Consider the following 22,077-nt stretch of genomic DNA (forward strand, 5'->3'; position numbering starts at 1 on the left):
CTGCCTGCAGAGAACTGCTATAACAAAGTAGGTCAATGTGATTTGGTGAATTAGAATGAAGACCCTGTGCAGTTCATTTCTGTATATTTAGGAAGAGAGAGGAGGTTATAATGAAAGAAACTGAAAAAGCAAATGAAAACTTCAAAATCTGGTATGCTCTGAACTGTTCCCTTGCAAAACATTCTTCTGTACAGGCACCACAAACCAACCCAAACCTCGGTGACTTCAGTTACCGAGTCACCTTCAGCAAGTATGATAAGGCACAGAAATATCCAGACGCAGGGAGAACCCCTCGCAGCAGATGGACACCAGTTCATCTATGGCTCACTGCAGACCACTGCTATTGCCATCTCAGTTAAGGTATTCCTATTTCATAGTATTGCTGATTTAGTTTCCGCAGAGGAGATCTGGGTAAACAGCTCTGACATTAAAGCAAAAGGACACAGCACAAGTTGTAATGCCATTTGGGAGCTTGTAACTTCTTCAACCCCATGAACTAAGACTCTGCTCAATAAACTACAGAACTCGCCACCTCCACTGAGTATTGCAGCACTTATTCCTTATTGCTATTGCCCTTCAATGCTCTTCTCCTTCCCAACCAGGTGTTCCTCATTCTTCAGCCACTGTCTTCAAGATTGTACAGAATCACACCATCATTCCAAAGACTGGGAGGGTTTGATGATTCTGGAGCACCACAGAGACTAAGTAATCACATCACTTGGTACGTGAAATAGAGAGCCAGGTCTGACGTCAAACAGACCCCAGTCACGGTACTTCAGCCCTTGTTAAACATTCTGGGATTGGTTTGAACTCAATAAAGTGAAAAACAATTTTGAGAGACACCTTTTATGTTCCATCTAAAACAAAGTCAACATGGAAATAAAGCTGCTCTCATTAACCAGTGAGCCTGCCAGAAACAGTGAGAGTGCAGCATAAAACAAGAGTTTGCAAGAAGGGTTATCCTTATGTGCAGCTCTGCCTACAATAGACCCAGCAATACACCCACATTCTAATCTTTGAACAACTACAGCCTTTGGCTTACTGCTGACAGAAGTGGGACTCTAATCTGATCTTGAATCTAAGTACAACTTCAATGTTTATTGAGCCAAAAAACATGGAGTATAGCGTAACTCTCCCCCTTCTTCCTTCCAGTCTTCCTCTAATAAGCCAAGTGGTCTTGGCAGTCCTGGGGTAGTGGTTGGACTTGATGTGTTAAAGGTCTTTTCCAACCCAGCTGGTTCTGTGATTCTGTGTGCTAGATACACCAGTTACAACATGATTTCTAGTTTCTACAGCTTTTTAGCAATGCTAAGGAATGAAACAGCCAAGTGCCTTGTGCTATGTACCTCAGAGCTTTCCACTGGGTCAGCCTTTAAAACACTTAGATATTAAAAAACCACTACTGTTGTAACACAGCTAAATTTCATAATAAAAAGCCCTGATTCCAGAGGTAGGCTCCTACAATGCACATATGAGAGTATCTGTGTGCTTGTTATTCCCGTGAAAGCCTGTTTGTCTCTACAAAATAGTTCACCAAAATCAGGTTAAATACCCACTTCACAGGATTGCTCATCCCATACCTACAACCAACAACTCTGCACATGGCATGAACTGCCAGCTGCTTCCCTGAGTGTACCTGCCAGTGCCCCACAGGCAGTGGCTGTTACATCCCAAGCGTCACCAACACATAAGAATGAATCCATACTAGGTCACTCTTCAACTGCCTTCCAAGTCCCAGTCTGATGCAACTTCACCCAAAGCCAGTGGTAAATAGGTGGCATGGCTGTGAAACATACCCTGGAAGAGTTATTGATTACTGACTCTCTCTCATCTGAATAAGAATTGATCACCAAAGAATTGATGACATTTGATCAGACGCCACCGGACTTCAGTGAGCCCGTCAGCTCACAGTGACAGAGCCAAAACAGCTGTATTACAGCCAATTTTACAATTACAATACAACGTCCAATTAGGGGGATGTTTTGTAATCTAGAACCTGTAATATCTTTCTCCTGATAGAAAATTAATTGTTGGTTTGCTCAAGATCACAGCTGGAATAATTCAGGGTTCAAAAGAGTAAATTGTCAGCCAGGTAATAAACTCACAGGTTCAAGAGTTTCCTGTACCTCTGCAGCCTCCAGGAGCTGAGAATGAGAAGCCTAGAGCCCTGTATCATCACCTATCCAACCCCAGTGATGGGCTCTGTTTGCTGGGGAGCAGAGGGTAGCCCTTGACAGTCACTGGCAGCTTAAGTCATCTCTGTATAGCCTAGAAAAAAGGCAAGGCTGTGAGGATTCCCACGTGTGAAGTGTAGTATTGATGTCTAATAGCTGCCAGCTAGAAGATGGGTGGAAGCTGCATTCGCAGTTGCCTGGCTGAAGCACAACTTTGTGAGCTGGATTTAATCCACTGGTGGCTTACAGAGACCCAAACAGGCATCTGTTTTCAGAGCTTGCAATTTGAACTGCTCAAATATACTCACTGCAGGCAAACAGTTATGTGTGCAACAGCCCCTCTGTGCAGAAAAAGGGTTGCAGATTTCAGTCACTTCTGTCGATACAACTTGTTAACCGTGGCCAGTCCCTCAGAGCTGTGCCCCCCAGGGCACTCTCTTCTCACCTCCCCAGGTACATAAAGACTTAACAGGCAATGAGCCGGTGCCAGCACCCCAGGTCGTACCATGCTGGTGTCTCTCAGGCAGCCTGTCACAGCTCACATGAACTAAACTAAACCGCTGGTGTTGGCGGGCCAACTGCTCAACAGCAGAAGCTTTGCTAAGTATTGCATGGTGCCAGGCAACTCCCTTATGCAGAGGCATTTAAGTCTTCTTCTGACAGCTATTAACCACTACTGATGACTTCAGAATGGGAGCTGGAAAACAGCCAAAAGAAACAAACCTCGTGCCCTGCTGCAGTGTTCAAGTACGAAAGCAATGCTTTAACAGTTATTTATCAGCCAAAGACTGCAGGTTAACACAACTGCTGTAACCCTAGGGAGATCAGAAACGCTTTCGTGGTGCTTCTGGATTAGTGTCACAAGCCTTTCCTCCTCATCCCTTCCAAGCCCTGTGGTTCTGGAAACCCAAAAGAAATTAGAACACGAAGCATACTGCCCCTAGTATCTGTGCTGAGCAGAGAGTAAACAAACAGAATCAACAGGAATGTGAGATCACCAAAAGTCTTTTCAGTTTTAAACAAATTAAGAGTCTAAATAGTACAAATAAGCTTAAATTGCTTACCCCAATATAGACCTTTGTCAGTATTTTATTGCAGTAAAATTCTATTGCCAGGGCCCTGTATTGCAACACCAGTTTCAAAGCCTGTGGAGTGAAGCCTGTTGAGGAAGAGTTCTGCTTCAAACCTGACGGCAGTCTGCAGTGATGACTGTACATGAGCAGAATGGGACCCAGCCAGTGCACAGTTTTTGTTGGTGAGGTGTCACTGCAAGGAGATAGCACCTTGCAAACTTCCTAAAGCAAGTGCAGCACCGATGCTTGCTCATTGTTCAGGCTGTAAGTGCTGGATCCAGCTGTATGGAACACAGCTCTGTCCGTTCTTGCAAACCCATGCTGGGGTTGATCTTCCCTCCAGGATATATGCATCACCCAGGAGTGAACACTTAGGTCTGAACTGTCACCTTCCTTGGTGATTTACAGCAAGAGGCTCCAATGCAAAGATTTCCATTCAGATCCTTTCTTTGTTCCAAGGCATCTCATGACTTCCCAAGGACAGGGAGGCAGAGCACCATACCTTCTTCCCCAGGGAGGAAGAGTAGGGCAACTCTTTTTACATCGTATCAGTGTGCATCCCTTCCTCTCCTAAGAGCCTTGCACCACCTGCATTACTCATTCTACTGCAATGAAAGTAATTGGCAGGGTAAAGTACAATTTGAGATGAACGTGGCCACCACAGTCAGGATGTCCATAACCAAATTCTCCCTTTGGAATGCAAACAACCTGGCCTCTGTGATAGATTCAACCAGCCTACCCATGCCTTGTTTCCTCTGGGGTGAGAAACAGATGAGACTAGGAAATCCTGCAGCAGCCATGAACCTTCTCTTCCATTTCTTCCATGGGAGCTTTGAATTTCAAGAGGGGTGGATCACCACTGGACACTGTGTAATACACTGAGGTCCCATTGGAGCTGTAGGGAGAAGTCCTGGATTCGATTAGGTGCGACTTGGCATCACCCACATTCTCAGCAACACCTCCCATGCCACTGCCAAAGTGGGTGCTGAGGAAAGGGTGGTTGAGGAGTTTGGCTGCAGCCCGCTGCCGCTTCAGTTCAGAGAGCGTCTGATGGTTGTGCTCCTTGTAGACATCCCAGAACTGCTCTGTGTCAGGGAGCCCAGGGTTGCCATAGGGCAGCATGTGGCCTGGATTGCTCTCAGGATCAGCATGCATGCTCCAAATGTCCCCATTGGAAAAGGTGTACTGGTAAGTGCTGGCAGATGCCATGAGTCCATTCTGGAGGGGGATTTCAGAGTCACACTGGGTACTTTTGTTTGCTAACTCCGGAAGGAGGGAAGAGTTCTCCAGCAGTGAATTCTGTAACAAGAAGACATGAAAGAAGAGCATCTTCTCCGATCCCTCATGGCACAGCTCACCCCTGTGACAACTTCCTAAGCCTGCTCACACTCAGCCTTTCCACCAGACAGGTACTGCAGCACAGACGTTGAATTCACCCACTTAACAGGACCCTGTAACGCTGTGAGCCCCAGCCAGGAGCTGCTTTCCCACCAGAAACATGGAACATTAACTCAGAAGGACTCACTTTGAAAAAACCCAAATACCGTTAAATAAGCATAGTAATTAACATGACAATAACCAACTTAAATGAATAACTGCAGAACAAGGTTACAATTCTTTTGTGATTACCAGTTTGTTACCTATAAAGAGAAATACACACGTCATTTTTCCTGAACTTCCAGGTTCCCTAGGGCTTTATCTCAAAACCAGGCGGCTGTAAATCCAGCACCATCTTTCCACTTTTAATGGGCTATGCCAGTTCATCCCAAATGAGGATTTACATCTGACGGATGAGATTTACAGATTTTTCAGCCACCTCCAATCCCACAGCACTCACTGCTACTGAACCTGTGCTCCCTGCCCTCCTTTGTGACTCCCAAAATAGAGAAGAGATTCCTTACAGGGTCTGTATTCTCCTGGTCAGGCCGAATCTCCCCAATTTCTCCAATGAGACCCGAGTTTCTTCCTTCTTCTGCTGCGCCCAGTTGCTGCCAGACAATGGCCTCTTTCTCACATTCCTTCCTGTAAAGGTTTGTTCGGTCCGAAAGGCTGGCCCTCCTCACCACCTTCCTGTGGGACAGGGGAGAGGGGCATCAAAGCTGTGAGCAGGACATGACAGTTCCTCTTACCCCATAGATCTTCTCACCTCCTCCTCATGCTTTACAGCATCTCTCACTGCAGTGGAACGTGGAGTTAGCTTCCTGGCATCCACGCAAAGCAAAGGCAGTGGTGTGGATATTAAAAGTGGGAGGAATTTTAAGGAGTTTTAAAGTAGTAATTGCAAATGTGTGTTAGATCTGAGACAGCTCACCCAGTGATCTACTCTGCAACCAGTGGAGGAAATGTAGAGGGAAACAGGCCATGAGCTGTTTAGGGAGCTTGTGGTCTGCATGGCCGCTTTGGTGTCTAGTAAACATCTTCTAAAAACCTGTATCTGAGACCAGCATCTTGGCCATGAGACACATTATTGAGAAGTTAATCCATGTGAAGCACTGATGCTCCTACACCAGTATCAGTGGTTTAACAGGGTAAATTCTCACCACTTGCTCCTCTGCCTGGAGCAGTTCTTGAACCAGGCAAATCCATTTTCCCCCAAGAAATAACACGTCTTCCTAGTGAAAGAACTGCCTTTCAAAGGAGCTCTGCTTTCAGCAACCAAAGTCAGCTTCTGCCTTTCAGGGTTCACTCAGGAAGGACAGACAAGTTTTTCTCACAGCGACCCCAGGGTGTTCTGCAGTCACACCTGGGTGGCTAAGCTGCTGCCCTGGGTACCCTGTGGGATACAACACACTTACCCCCGGCTGCCAGTGCTGGACGTCCTTCGACTCAGGGAGGATTTATGCCTCATCTGAGACTTCATGATCACATCATGTTTGTGTTTCAGCTCCAGAAGTAATACTTTGAATTCCTCCTCTTCACACAGATCTATGGCACACACAAACCAAGTTGTTAATCAGACAGTTCAAATGCGGTACCATTAACACCGTCTGCCTTCCTAGTATATACAACTACAAATGCTAGAAGGAAGAGAAGGGAAATTTAAGCAGAATATGCTTTTAATTTCTAAACAAATTAGGCAGGGCAGAATGGCTTGGACACCTTAACAGGAGCAGAAAACAAGAGCTGCTGATTGTGACAGGGGCTCAGGTTTGCATTTGTCCCACAGGATGCTGTGCCTTTACCCATGAAACACAAGAGTTCACCACTGTACCAATGCTTCAGGATGGGAGTACAATAAATTTATGTAATTAACAGAGTACAGCTCCCCTGAATACAGTGCTTTTTTACTTAAGCCTCCAAAACAACAAAAAACCCCTAAACCAGAGCAGGACAAAAGACAAGAACTCCCAACCTTCCAAATGAGATGCACAGATTTTTCAATAAAGGCTCAAAAGCAAAACTGGCACAAGGTTACAATACACATGGCCAGATGCTAGCATTTGTACTTCCAATCTGTTCCAACACCTGTGTGTGCTTTCCCCTTCCTCTCCAACCCCTCAGAGCTTACCACACTTCACTGCACCAAGGCAAAGTTAGACACCCAAGTATTAGGGATGCACTCAATGGCTGCTCAGATCAAAGACTACAATGGAAGAGCAGGTACCTGTACCCAGCATAGGTACAGAGAGATAACATGACTGGAAACACATGGGAGAAAGACTTGGTGCTTGAGAAATGCATTCTCTTTTGGGTTTATGAGCAGAAAGAGACATTTTCAGAAGGAACAGAGTAGGTGCTTTAAAACTTTGGTCCCACTTAAATAACAGCAAGTCTGATTCTAAAGACACCTGAAAAATGACATTAATGCTTCTGAAAGCACCACGTGAAGACTCCCGCATGCTCAGGGGGAAAAGGGTTTTTTGTCCTTTTTTTTTTTAAGCTTAAAAAACTCACCTATTGGCATCTCATCCAAAGATGTCCTGGCACTCAAACTGGCCCCGTGGGACACAAGCAACTCTGCCATCTGCATCTAAAGGAAGGGAAAGAAAGCCAAGCTGATAGAGGTATTTTAGGCAATCACTTTTTTCCTCAAAGCTGAGAAGTTGGAATAAGATAAAAAGCAATGGCCTGCATGCTCAGCTCATCTCACATTATTCTGGTACATGCGTGATGATAAACATTACTCCTACCACTCAACTGCATAGGCATACTTCCCCTGAACTTTCTTAGCTGGAATAATTTAGGGTTATTTTTGTTCTTTCTGGCACCCCAAGGACCTCATCTGATGCTGTCCAGAGACTGCAGCCCTACTACAGGTTTCTTCTGCGTGCAGAGTACTTTATAGCTTGCCCAGGCAAAAAGAAACGTTACCCTCATACATGACACTTGCCACAAAATCATTACCTGTCCCCAGAAAGCAGCAGCATGAAGAGGTTCCCAGCCGTCCCAGTCCTTAATATCCAGGCTTGCCCCCTGGTCAAGGAGGACTTCAGCTGCATGCAGATAACCATTGGCTGCAGCTATATGCAGCTAGGAGATAAGGAACAGAGCATGAACCACCTGCAAGGACCACGAATGGTTTTATACACCAAGTTTCAGTGGAGTTTCTTGGATAATGTCTGAGTCTAGATCTGGACAGGCAGCACATTCCACATTTGGCAGATGCCATCAGGTCAAAAGCAGGTTGTTCCTGTTACTCAGTATTACCTGCATTAAACATGGGCTTTTAAATGCTGCCCAATTTGTAAGGAAACAGCACCATTAAAATGCAAGCCTACAATGGGGAACATCACCCACTGTAAACTGCATATCTCATGGCAGAGGAATGTCTCCTCTTCCCCATTTAAGTGCTATAGATGTCTTTTTTTTTTATTTATCATATTTTCAGCCTGCTTTGGTCCCGATTCTCTCTGTGCAATTGCGCTTCCACTCACACTATAATTATTTTCACCATTTCAAAACCAAAACCGTTTTAATCCTTGGCTACTTTTACTTAATGGAATATGATTTTTCACATATTGGTTTCCAACTACAACCACCACTTTGGAGACATCAATAAGAGACTCCTTTAGTCCCCCACAACACTTCATGTCTCTGATGGTTTTCATAACTGTGGCCTGCTGTTGCATCTCTGAGCAAAATACTAACCTAGGCCCTAATCTGAACTCCAGTCAGCACCCATCCTGCTTCAGCCATGCTGAAGAGGAGAATGAAAGCTTCTTCTCAAGAATTCCCATGTGGATTCCACCACCCAAAGCTGAACCCTCAAGAGGAGATAAACTGTGATGCTTTCTGTAATTCAATTAATTTCTACATAAATTTTATAGCACTGGGTCATACCCTCTAGAGGCCATGTGAATTAACAAGGAATCACTTGGGGGTGATATTAAAAGGGAGGCCAAGAGGTCTGCTTAAATTTATGTGTATAATCCTTGTTAAAGGGGAAAGCATGCTAAAAAATAAGTTGGGAAAAAAGCTTCAGTCCTCCAAGTTTATCCTGGAGCGAGCCTGTGCTCCCCTTACACTTCTGGTGTATGTTACAGGTGACAATTTAGATTAAGAAACCTGAATGCACTGCCATAGTCTGACCATCAAGCAGATGTTCACATGTGGTCTGTGTATCAGTTATGTCTGCACCCAAGCATCAAATGACTAAGGTTGTATGCAAGTCCCAACACATATGATAGCATTACTGAATGGGTTGGGACATCCCTGGGTTGGGACTTCTATAAGCAAGGATTTAAGAGACATTTTTTCAGCTGAAAAAGGAGGGAACAGGACTAGGATTGTTCAGCATTCTTGGTCCCTGGATGACAGCATCCAGTCAAATCAGATGCCAGCTTGCTTTCAGCTGTACGTTTGTCCTGGCTGCTCTCCTTGCCCAGGGGCAGGTGCCATCCTATACGAATAAACATCACAGTCCACCAACTGTCCATGAGGCAGATGCTGTGCAAAGCAGAAAGAAGAGGCAGAAAGTCTTCAGATTGCCCAACACCAGATCCTGCTCTCACGGAAACCAGAGGACTCACATCTGCTCCACAGGAGTCAGATCAGACTACACGACTAGTGAGAAGCAAGAGGTCACTGGAATGTCTTTCAGTTCCATCTCCCCACGGGTAAAGTACGAGTTCTGCAGTCTGCAACTCCTCACTGTGGGATTTCTTGCACCTTTCTTTGGAAGCTGCTGCTATCGGCCACTGTCAGACAAGACCCTTGCTGCGGGACCTGAGCTGCTGCACAACTGGCAGAGCTCACATAGACAAGGGATTTGCTTCGAGAAGCACAGGGTTAGACACTAGGTTATGCCAGCTGTACTCATGGATAGCTATGTGACAATAAACTAAAGCATGGAACAAGATCCAAACAGCTTCCTCACTCCTCCCAGTGACCTGCACATGTTGATTTTGTGTAACTCCTGCCACAGGGCAGGTTTCGTAACCTCCAGGCTGAAGGAAGGCAAAACTGAAGCTGCCAGAGTTTCACTCACCAGCGTGGCACCTTGGGCATCAGTCCTGTTCAGGTCCTGTCCCGTCGCAAGTATGTCATGAATGTCACAGATCATGACCTGCTCCGGAGCAGCCCGCATCTCATTGATTCTTTCCTGTGTAATCCCTGTTAAAATTCCAGTTAGAGAGAGGAGAGTTGGAAAGGTCTGTCCTTCTACTGCTTAAGTAGAATTAGATTTATGATTCCTGGTTGATGTGACCTCACATCCTTTTCAGAGGCTTTGTAAGTGAGGGGACTGTCCACTGTCCTTCACCCTCATCGTTATTTAGGAATCAGAGAAATGAGACAGAGTCAGGCTTAAGAAATTATGCCAGGCAGCAGCACCCTGCTTTTCTCTAGAGGCAAATCATGAGCTGAAAAACAAGATAATTTTTAGTACTACACTGACCCATTTTTGTATTTTACATGAACTCAGTCTCCTTACCTTGGTAGGCCATGCAAGTCTCAATGACATCCAGAGTTGGCTCATCTTCACAGAGGTCATACGGCATATTGCCATCAGCATTCACTGCCAGCAAGTCTGCTCCACTGCAAGGACAGAACTGAGTTACGCAAGAAAGGACCTCAGATGTCCTAGAGCAGACAATGCCAAACACCGGGATAAATGCTTAGGAAAAACTAACTGGGGTTTAATAGTTGCCCAAATGCCACCAAGGACAACTTTGGTTGTAGCAAAAGAAATGAAATCTCCCCCATTCCTCAAAAGGCCCAGGGAAGACTGTTTCTGAGCTTGGGATCATGACATTAGGCTACCAGAGTCTGAATTTGATGGCAACTACTACAGGGCAGCCTGCAATAACTAAGTCCATAAGCTCTAGTTCCTCACCTGTCAGTCATCCCTGTGACACTCCCTTATCTTCACTCAAGGCTCAGGAATGCGCTATGTTGTTCCATGTTTATTTCCTCTGGTTTTACGCCCCCCATTCAAAAATTGCCTAACCTAAGTAGGAACATCCTCCAAGGGATGACTGTTGGCATCCTCTGCTCCACTTCCATCATTATATGGCCAAAGAAGGGGCAAATTGTCAATGCCAGTGTCCCTAATGACAGTATCACAGGGAAAAGTCTCTCTCCACAAGTGAAGAGCAGCAGGCACTGCTGTGCCAGGCAGCGGGTTAACACTCTGCTCTCTACACCCCCACTCGAGGAAATGGAGGAGAGGGCTCCATTACAGAGCCAGGACCATCTGCTCCAGGCAGGAGTCACAGCAGGGAGCTGGACATGGTACAGCTCAAAGCACATCTGGTTTCTTCCTCTTCACTGACAGGCCTAGAAGAGGCTTGAGGCTTTGGTCAAGTCAAGTGGAAGGTCCAGTGCAAAAACCTCATGTCACACGATGGGAAACAAAAGCATTACAAGAAGCTCACAGGTTACTAATGAAGAGCAAGTAAGACAGGTCACAAAGTTCACTCAAGATTTTGAGCTACACAAACATGTTGCTCTCCTACATCAGTGTCTCTCTGACTACAGCTGGAGGACCTGAAGTCATGTTTAAGAGCTTGAGGGTGCATTCTGCTGCCTGCTCCTATTTCTACCTATCCAGCATGGTTCAACAAGCACAAACACAGACACAGCAGAATGCAGGTCAATTGTGGCAAATTTTGGCCCAGTCTCCAGAAGCTTCATGAAACAAAGTCAAGTCACCTAGGGTTTTACTGTGTGTCCTCAACCTTTCTGCTCTTCCTCCTCCACCCTCTTTTCCCCCAAGCAGGAAGGAGTCCAATGAATAGCTTGAAAGCAGGGAATAATCACCACTGCTGCAATCTGGCAAGTCACTAAGCAGTCTTGGTTTCCATCCACAGAAGCTGTGGGTAGAATCAGATCTGTAGAAAGGGACAGACACAGAAAAGCCACCTACTGCTGGATGAGGATCTTCACCAAGTTGATATGACCACATGTAGCTGCTGCATGCAACGGAGTCCACAGCTCATTGTCCTTTGCATTGACATTGGCCCCGTGGCTTAGGAGAAGCTTGACTATCTCTTCATAGTTATCTATGCAGCACTGGTGAGAAAGAGGTACAGACAGATTGGGTTTTTTAAACCTTGGGAAGATAAGGGCGCACACCTGCTCACTTATACCAGGGCATCCAGACATGGCAACTTGCAGTGTTTGACAACAAGCATCTCCAACAGTTAAACACCAAACTGAACACAAGTGGTGAGAAAGGTACCATGCAGAACACCTACGCTGAGCACACTGAAGGTCACTGGTGTTTTACAGGATCTTCTGGTCTGGGGACAGAACCAATAAGGAATAAGAGCAAATGTGCACACAGCTTCTGTTTCGGCTGAGTCTTCCATATTCAGGAGCAAACATAGCAGAAATTCACTGTAACCAGTATAACCACATACCAAGGGATGAGCTGACAAGCTGACATTCCCTTTTCTTAAGGAAAATTCCACACACTGGCATGTGATGAGTAAAAATCTTCCCAGCAGCTCACACTACCTACCATGGTTCTCTGAAGAGATGTAAGTTGGATTCTCAGATTATGAGGTACTTCAAAGGGCAACTTTCATTTCCTGAAAAAATCAGCATCCTGGATGCATCTATACCACAGTCCCAGGGGCAGCCTGCAAAGAGGAGCTCAGCCGCTCTCCTTCAGGGAAGGTGGAATCTGCTTTCTGATCCATCTTGTGCTCACTTCTTGACATGAAGTGAGTATGCTAAAGACACTAAAATAAGATTAATTCTTCTGCAAGAAGCCTGTTTGTGGCCTACGCATTATTGCAGACCCGACAGCAGACTTACAGCTCAGCACTGCAGGATGGGCTTGTCCTGGGCCTGAATTACAACCCACAAGCATTTTTGTAGCTGAGTGCCAAGGACCCTTTATGCATTTCTATTTCTTATTTGGATATGGAAGTGAGGTTAAAATCATGCCTATCACACAGCCAAGTTACCACAGGAGTATAACCGCATCCTGCAATGGAAGCAACTGCTTATGGGCAATAGCATTCACTTAGGAGCTTCCCTCTCTTCAGCGATTCAGTTAATTCTTGTGGATGCAAAATTCCCACCTCAGCTCCCAAGTGCACCTTTACAATAACTGAACCTTCAGTGGGGGCAAGGTGTGATTCTCCATGGATTCAGTATCTAGTGGGGAAAGTGATGAGGCTGTCAGCATTTCTCCATGTGCAGAACAACATCTCTTTGGAGAGGTGGTGCTGGTGGTGGGGAGCTTTTATTCTCCCAGAAGCCAGTTTGCATTTTTAAGCAAACATCCATCCAGCTTTGAAGAGAGCAAGTGACTTGCAGAAGAATTCAAAACCCTGAGTTAATAGGAGCATTTACAGAAGGGACAAATGGCAAGAAACCCATGAGCCCCTATCCTGCACTCAGAGCAAGTGTGACAGCCGTGCTTCTGTTTCCAGTGGCAGTGGAGGTGGCCACTCTGGGCACAACGAGTCCCATGGGCCTTCTGCAGCTACTGAGAATGAGGACACATGAGGATGGGTGGGGATGGGGGCCTTAAGAAGACTAGAACAACCCTACAGGATCAGTGGAGAGCTGTGAGGAAGGACAGACACTCACCACTACAGCAAGTCTGTATTTTACTGCTGATCACACAGACTCTGGGGAGTCCCTGGGCCTACGGAGGTCATCAGCTGGCTCTCCAAGCACCCTGGGCATCATTTATTTAAAGCAGTTTCAAAACTCACCAGTTGCCAAAGTCTCTAAATGTGAGCCAGTATGCTCTGAGAGTTTATAACCCGGCCCTACAAAAATTAAAGGGTGGGGGAAATGTTGTTCATGCCTGGAATCCAGCCCCGCTTCCTGACCATTTATTATGACTGAACAAAGTCTGGGATATGGCAACAGAAGAGTCTAATCTCAGTTTGCTCCCCAGGAATCGGCATCACCAGCACAACACAGTGAAGTTTCACTGCTGTGCCTGAGCAAAACAATGAAACCCAAGAGCTCTCTCCTTTTACCCTGTGGGTCTGCTCAGAGGGCAGTGGGAAGACGCACAGTGCAAGGGGCAGGGACCTGCATCCTCCTCCTCCTCACCTGATGCAGCGCAGTTAATCCATCTTCATTGCACAGGTCTGGGCTGATGTTGCTCTTCAGCAAATAACACACTGCAAGGGAAGGAAACAGAAGGAAGGGAGAATCAGATCACTAATCCTAACACATCTCTCGCTCTCAGCTAGCCCTGGCTAGCTCAAGGCAAAGGCAGTCCACACCATCAGGGTATTCCAGTGTGGGCAGAGCTGGAGGAGACCTCGCAGCCAAGAGCCCAGCACTGATGTCAGCCTGCAGTCACTACAGTGCCAACCAGAAAAAAGCCTTCTTGGTTTTATCCATATTTTGGGTTCAGCAGTAGCAGTCATTTTTCTCCTTCTTAGTAGCTGATGCAGTGCTGTGTTCTTGACTTTCAGCCTGGGAACAGCGCTGGTAACACCAATGGTTTTAGTTGCTGCTCCGTAATGTTTAGTCCAATCAAGGACTTTCTCAGTCTCATGCTCTGCCAGGGAGGAGGGAAGCCAGGAGGAAGCAGAGACAGGACACCTGACCCAGACGGACCAAAGAGGTATTCCATACCACAGCACGTCATGCCCAGTATATAAACTGGGGGCAGTTACTCGGAAGGGTTAGATCACTGCTCAGTCACGCTGGGTATCGGTTGGTGGGTGGTGAGCGGTTGTATTCTCTTCCCTTGTTATTTCCCTTATCATTATTATTTTTGGTGGCAGCAGCAGTGATTTGTGTTGTACCTTAGTTACTGGGATGCTCTTATCTCAACCTGTGGGAGTTGCATTCTTTCCATTCTCCTCCCCATCCCTCCAGGAGTGGGGAGAAAAAAGCAAGGGGAGTGAGCGAGCAGCTGCGTGGTTCTGGGTTATCTGGGCTTAAACCACGACAATCCAGAAGAGAGCATCAGCACACAAGCTTCCCCAAGCTCCCCTCTGCACAGACTGCTATCACAGCCAGCATTGTCACAGGGTTGTGCTGGAACAGTCCACATTTCAATCTTATGCTTGCAACACCAGTGCTCAAGGGTAACCGGTGGCTTGGGTGCCTGAGTAAAAACCGTAAGAGAAATCTCACAGAGGGAAGGCCGAGGTCTTCCCTCAAGAAGTTATCAGTCTGGGAAGTTCAGGGACCTGCCACACCTCAGACTCACAGGGGTTGCTTTGGACAGTGCACACAAACTGTTGGGTATTTGAAGAAAGCTTCACAGAGGCTTTATTTTGAAACTGCTCCTTTGAGGGGAAAAGATAAGATTTGTTCCATCAAAGTGTAAATTTCTAAAACACATGAGAAGTCCCCTGAGGTGAGAAATAAGGTTTGCTCTGAGGCACAGATCTTGCACCAACAAGCCTGGCATAGGGCGTAAATAGCAACAGGAACTGTTCAAATTCAACACTGCTGGCAGATCTGGATGATCTATGCCCATCTTCTGTTGTTTACTTCCTCATTCCCTGCTTTTCCTCCAGAGATTTCCATACCTAATGCTTTTCCCACCTCAAATGTCACTGATAGCACAGTGGCGTTGATTATGAACCAGCCAGAGATAATGGCACAAGCCAGAAGTTCATAATCATCTCCCTGGGCCATGGTAGCAACAGATATCCAAGTCCCATCTCATTCGATGGCAAGGATGCAGCCGTTAAGTGAAACCAGAGCTGCAAAGTAAGGAACACCGGCAAAGCTGGAAGGGCAACAACCATCTTCAGAGCTGGCAATCCAAAGAGCTGCAGGGCTGCTGACTCCCAAAGCCTCCTGAAGCCTCTGCTTCGGCTGCTGTAGACACGCTGTTAGAGGGAGCTCTTTCCCCAGCACATCCGTAGGGAAACCCATTGGCAGGGCTGTCCCTGGCCACAGAGCACCTCTGGCATCCAAAGGGGACCATGGAAAACATTTCCACAACGACACTGATGTTGATTTATGAAGCTTTGTTTAAAAGAGCTGGAAAACACACTCGCAGGAAGGCAAACTGAAAGCAAAGTGCAGTTCTCTTAGGAAGCCACCGCTCTGACGTTATCAAAACAGCAGCAAAGCCCAGAGGAGGGAAACAAACCAACTGCCATGCATCCCAAACCAACCACACTGCATCACAGGCTGCTCCATCCCGCTCAGAACGACTGCTGGTGTCCGTGTTTGCTGGGAATCGTATCAAAGCTTTGACATGTGCTCGAGGAAACCGACACAAAACAGCAGGAAACAACAAAGAGCAGAACTCACCCCCCACAGGAGCCCAAAGTGCCTGAAGTGCTCCAGCTCAGAGGCTGGGGCTGGAAGCCCACAACTCTGCCCAGCTGGTACCCCAGCACTGTGTGCCCTACAGGAACAGCAGTGCTGATCCCATTTCATGACTGTGCTTCCACTGTTTCTGGCCAGCCCCAAGCTCCTGCTCTCCTCATCCAAGCCAACTGAGAAGTCATTCACCAGGGGGTCAGTTGTCTCTTATTTACTTTGGATCCTATGCCATCAGATTTTAATTCAATCTGTCATTCAAAAGCCATGATGTACTAGTGATGTACAGCTCCATAATCATGCTTTGCCTGATTATGGAGCTTTGGACAAGTACATGCTGGCAGATCAACCTTACAAGTGCTGTCCCTCCATGGGAAGAAGCATAAATCTCAGCTTGTTCGGGAATATGGGGGTTTGAAGGCTTTGCAATCATGGCTTGACAGAGCTTGTAAGAGTTCTTGAAGGGTTGAGATTCAAAGAAGGATTTTTGAAGCCTAAAAACATTGGGGCTGTTCAGCCTAGAGAAGAGAAGGCTGCGTGGAGACCTCAGAGCAGCTTCCAGTGTCTGAAGGGGGCTACAAGGATGCTGGAGAGGGACTCTTCATTAGGGACTGCAGTGACAGGACAAGGGGTGATGGGTTCAAACTGAAACAAGGGAGGTTTAGGTTGGGTATAAGGAAGAAGCTCTTCCCTGTGAGGGTGCTGAGGCGCTGGCACAGGGTGCCCAGAGAAGCTGTGGCTGCCCCATCCCTGGCAGTGCCCAAGGCCAGGTTGGACACAGGGGCTTGGAGCAAGCTGCTCCAGTGGAAGGGGTCCCTGCCCGTGGCAGGGGTTGGGACTGGAGGAGCTTTAAGGTCCCTTCCAACCCAAACCAGGCTGGGATTCTACGAAATGCACATTTGTGACTTTCCCATTGCCTTAGGAATAGGAAAGGAAGGTCACAACTGTGATGATTTGCAGTGCTGGGAGCTAGACCCACCAACCAGCTCCACTGCCTACAGCATCAAACAACATAAGGGAAAGGGACCTGAGCAAGCAAAGTGCTTCTCCTCAAGCCAGCCGGTGCCATGTGCCTCACTGTACAGCCCAACACCTCCCCCAGGCACAAATGATGCCAGGCAGGTAGGAAGTGAACGCTACAGCTCACAAGGCCACAACCAACTTGTCACCTTCTGTCAAGTCAAGCCTCAGCACAGCACTTGTGAAAGGAAGTTCCACACACACCATAGACACAAGGCAGAGCATGGAAACAGGTCTTCTGTGAGCTCAGGTCACCCCAAGCCCAACAGAATAGGCTTTTATGGGTCACATTAGCAGCTACAACAGACAGCAGCCTCCCTTTTAACACTTACCATTGACTTCTGAAAGAGAGCTCAGTGCTTAAAATACCAAGCTCAAAATCTGTCCTCTGCATGTAGGCGAGGGGCAGGTGGGCAGAAGGGGTTGGATGCATGGATATACCTTATCACATGTCAAGCACAAGTGGTGGGAAGCAGTTTCAAATGCATAGCAAATGAAGGAATGAAAATGATTACAATAGGAGCTCGGTGAACAAATTGTTGTGAATAATTCATTGCAAATTATATTAACTGAATAATCACTCACATGTATTTTCCATTATTCTGCTTGCTCTGCCTATAATTGAACCTCTCACATGCCACGATGGTGCACATTAGTCTTTAGTTTATAGTTTACAATTCATATCTGTGCTGTGTTAAATGGAAGAAGCTCCCATAGCAGCTGTGAAAATACAGCCCCAGTTTTCAGTCATCCTCCATCACGTGTCCTGGGGCAGCCTCAGACAGATTCTCCTCCCTGGACACAAGCAGTGCCCATCTCAGGAGCTCCCTCTCCTCCCAGGCATGTCCAAGCCTCACTTGTCCTCCACAAAACCTATAAATCAGGGGTAAGAAAAAAACCCAACACTGCTCAGGCGCTAAGGAAAATCGAGCACGGGGTAACCAGCTCTCACCTGACAAGAGGCAACAGCACCATGGCTTTTCATTGATGTTACTTCCTGCTTACGTTTGCACTAGAAACAGCTTTCCCAGAAAAGTTCCTGAACCAGATGAAGATTTTTTCCATGGAGAAAAAAAACCCCTTTGCTAGAGCACTTCCTTCTAAGCTGGTAAGCTACACCGTAAAATTCTGGGTACTGTTACACTCCCATCTGTACCCAGCATGTACATACTTCAGATATTAGTATCTCGTTAGAGAAAAAGCCAACTGAAAGGATACAGATACGACGGAGGGAAAAATACCAGCAAACAAACAAACACCTTTCTGATAGAAGGTCCTGATTCATCCCAGAACTGTACAGTGGCCAACTGTCCATGCTGGCAAGCAGGCTGCCTTGGGTGCTCAGAGCTTACACACACACAGCCCTTTGGTTTCACAAATTCAGGTTGATTTTGTCCTTTCCACTTGCTGACTGCTTCCTGAAAATATTTAAACTCTTCTCATTCACTTCCCCATTCTCAGAGCACCTTTAAAAGCTACAATTACACTGAGGCTCTGTGGCACTAGAGTAATTCCTGTATGTTTATACCTGTTATGTACTCAATAATATGAAGTGTCACCTGGATTAAGAAGGGTGCTTTTACACACTGCTGGAAGTCACTTCTGCTCAAATGTAGCTCTAGTGAAAATCCCAGCGTGGTGGTTGCTACTCTTCCTAGCATTATAGTGAGACACTGTCCGTGTCTGTGCCCCATCGGTGTTGGCAGAGGTGTCAGGGGCTGACCCTAGCCGGGCAGGCATGGTCCTGCAGATGGACTCAGCTATTTCAAAGCTGTATTTTTACTGCTATGGTTTTGCAGGGATATTTATTACACAGGAGAAACATTGCCAGGAAAACAACACTGAAGCTATGAGCACCCTGCCAGCAAAGCATCCAGCTTCCTAACTCCACATACTAGGATACTCATATTTAAAAGCATATCTAAACCCTGAGCAATAACATGATGAACTTACTTAGCTTTAATCGTCCAGTTACTGCAACATATAACTGAGAGTCCATCCTGGCCCAGTTAAATTCTGCATCTTCCTAAAGCTTTTTGAAAGGCAAAAGCCCCCTCTGCAAACAGAACCACACTTTGGGGTTCAAACATTTAGTACACCTCAAAACAAATACAGCCCAGTTTGCCTGCTGGGCCAGCAACTGAGACATCCCCTCCACAGTGACCACCACGCTTGCTCTGCAAGGTTCAAAGCCTGTTAAGACACTTTGCACCTAGTTTATACGCCTACAAAATCTGGGAAGCTTGGAAAGAGCCCAGCAGAGCCCCATCTGCTTCGTGCCATGTTCATACGGGCAGGGACGTTTCATGCAGCTACACTCAGCCCGGGTGCTGCTTCTCGCAAAGAAAAGCTATTTCTGGTTTTGATGCTTTCTGTCTCCAAGGCATTCCTCTCCTGAGCCCCAGGGAGTTGGGAAGCTCTTCCTGCAGAGCCTGGGGCCCAGTTCAGACATATTTTATTCCAGCAGGTAACAGCTGTCAACAACTCCTATGTTTAGTTAACACAGAGTCCAATACTTTCTCCCCTCTTTGTGTCTGTTTCAGTCGATTTTTGCTTTATGTGTTGACCCCTATCCACAGCACAAGAATGCTATAAAGGGATAACTACCTACAGCAGTGCCTTGGATCAATGGCCAGGTGTCCAGCCCTACTGCATCCCACATTTCTCCTGTCCTGCATCTACAGGACTTCACTTTCTTTCTTCAATGGCTGCCATCTACCTGGGATTGCTCAGATTAGTAACAGTGCACAAGTTACCCATCTGCAACCAGCAATGCTCAATGGACGCAGCAGATACAAAGCCAAATTCATTTCAATAGGAAAAATAAAAGTTAGAGGACAATGCCATCTGACAAGCCTTTCTAAATATCATGTTCAAAAGCATCACCATCCTTTCCTCCTGCTCAGACTAACAGTGAAATTGGTCCATGCAGGAGATACCAAACACATAAGGAAAAAGTGAAGTCAGAGATTATTTTCTGGGTTTTCCATTCCTCATCTGTTATTGGAAGAATAACTAAATTATGTCGGTGTGATTTTTAAACAGAGGATGGGCTTTAAAAGGGATGTGTTTTATACAACCTTCAGGCTCAGCTGCCTTCAGCAGGATTTCTGTGGGCAGGGAGCCAGGAAAGCAGATTCCCAGCATCATTGTGACAGGGACACCTGGGCTGCCAAAAAGCCTCTTCTCTCTTTAGAGCAGGTATGTGAATGGTGTCAATTTAGAGTACTTAGAAAGCAAAAATTAAGTCAGACTTATGGATGGATGGATCAAGGAGACCAAGGCTGACTTGGAAGCTGTAGCCATGAGCAGGGCAATACTGCCTTTTAGGGTGCAGTGGCGCTCAGCAGAAAGCACTGACCAGACACAGAGGGAAGTGTCCCACTTCGAGCAGAGCCACACAAGTCAGTGGCCTGAGCAAGGAACACCAACAGAGAGAGAGAGGGAAGAGCCACATCCTCCAGCAGCAGCTTGGTAGCAACTTACATCCCCACTTCACGAGCCTGCCCCAGAAATGGTGGGTGCAAGCAGGCAAGCAACACTTCTTGCTTCTCTTTGTGTTTCAGGTAGAGTTAGTTGAAGGGCACCTACAGAGTCAGTAAAGGCTCAACAAGGACCTCCTGTTCTTCTACTGCTCTGGCTACTGCCAGCTTTCTCCTACAAAAAAAGCTCTTCTTGGAAGTCATGACAACACACGCAAATGCACCCAGACAACACAACCTCAAAGCCTGTTATCTGAGTAGCACAGAGGATCCTACTTACATACCTGTTCAGAGACTACTTTTGATGTAGTAGACCAAAATCTATCTACTGAGACATGCAGCAGTCTTCACCTGTGATATCTGCACTAAGCTTATTAGAAAATAAATCAAAAAAAGGTACCAAAAAGGAAATGCAGAAAAAAAAAAAAGAAAAGAAAGAAGTCTTTAACAGAAATCACAGCTTCAGAAGTGTTCGGATGAAAGAGAGAAGTGGTGTCAGGAGGTAAACTTCTGCAGTTGTCTGAGTACAAGAAGAGCTTCCCTAGTCACATTAACACATGATGATCTGAGGAGCAGCACTGCAATAACCCCCAAGCTCCAAGCAAAGCCAGTTGGCCAGTGTTTGCAAGAGGATACTCTAATACACTCTGTGCAGCAGGAAATAGTTGATACTGCCATTTGAAAGTGTTACTGGGTTCCAGAGTCAACAGCCTCTGCCCCAGCTCCTATTTCAGGCACGGGGTGGCCCCAGCTGAGCAGCTGTGTGTTGACCTGAACCACATGAATGTTTTTAAGAGTCTCAGTTATAAAGCAGGAAACTTTCTATTTCGAGTAGGGGAAGAGGTGCTGGTGGCAGGGTGGGGAAGCACACATCTGCTTTCCAAGCTGCCAGGAATTAATGCCAAACGACTCCTGCAGTGACAGCCTGCTCACCACAGCCCAGGAGCTCGCCCAGCACACTGGGCTCACCCCTTTGCTGCTCCTCAGGTCCCGCTTCAGAGACCCCTTTTCTCTGTTAGAATCACAGAACCATGTAGGTTGGAAAAGATTCTTAAGATCACAGAACAGAAGGGTTTGGGTTGGAAAGAATCTTCAAAGCTCTCTCCTAGCTCTTGGCAGCCAACAAACCCTTGTCAGAGAAGTAAAGAGAATTCATCTGTGAACATCATCCTCTAAGGCACCCAACACTGCATGGAAGCCAGTTTGTACATTTAAGAACTGAATCAGAACTTAGCACCTGAGCTTGGCAGAAATGCAGGTTCTTCACAGTTGCAATAATACTCACAATGTCTGAGACAGGCCAGAGAGAAGGTACATGAGAAACCTGTGTGACAGCAGCTGTGCACAGAGGACACTCATCCCGCAAGCCAGGGGCTGAAGCTGGAGACCATCCAGGGCCCTGGGCCTGATCCAGCTGAGAGTGGTCTATTCAATAAAGACCATGGCATAAGTTTGCTGCAGGTTGCCTGTTGTGCAGCCCAAATTTAACACCGTTATCTTGAGCATCCAAGTTAAAAAAAAAAGAAAAAAAAGAAAAAAAAGAGTAAACAAAAAGTTAAATTCTGTAATATTTCTTAATTTCATTGAAGAAGGTTTGAAATCCCTTTCCAGGAGTCCTCAGGGACTGCATATCAGCCCTTTAAATTAGGTCAAAACAACTTGGCACGCAGTGGCATG

At 46.4% G+C, this 22,077-nt stretch overlaps 1 protein-coding gene across 2 annotated transcripts in view; it reads right to left on the reverse strand.

Moving 5' to 3' along the window:
- Positions 1-3,168: 3,168 nt before the first annotated feature.
- Positions 3,169-22,077, reverse strand: part of PPP1R16B (protein phosphatase 1 regulatory subunit 16B) — a 55,424-nt gene continuing 36,515 nt past the window's right edge. For both annotated transcript variants that reach the window (XM_061380079.1, XM_061380077.1), the window contains exons 3-11: positions 13,709-13,779; positions 11,553-11,698; positions 10,119-10,222; positions 9,675-9,799; positions 7,592-7,717; positions 7,142-7,217; positions 6,043-6,172; positions 5,149-5,317; positions 3,169-4,546 (exon numbers count right to left, since the gene is read on the reverse strand). In XM_061380079.1, coding sequence (XP_061236063.1) covers positions 4,025-4,546; positions 5,149-5,317; positions 6,043-6,172; positions 7,142-7,217; positions 7,592-7,717; positions 9,675-9,799; positions 10,119-10,222; positions 11,553-11,698; positions 13,709-13,779 — 1,469 coding nt within the window. In that variant the 3' untranslated portion in view covers positions 3,169-4,024. The remainder of the gene's footprint in view (positions 4,547-5,148; positions 5,318-6,042; positions 6,173-7,141; positions 7,218-7,591; positions 7,718-9,674; positions 9,800-10,118; positions 10,223-11,552; positions 11,699-13,708; positions 13,780-22,077) is intronic.

The sequence above is a fragment of the Neopsephotus bourkii genome, unplaced genomic scaffold (assembly GCF_033783945.1).
Source record: "Neopsephotus bourkii isolate Nb327-2 ecotype Australia unplaced genomic scaffold, CSIRO-AGI_Nbou_v1 NB_1787, whole genome shotgun sequence".
Taxonomy (NCBI): Eukaryota; Metazoa; Chordata; class Aves; order Psittaciformes; family Psittacidae; genus Neopsephotus; species Neopsephotus bourkii.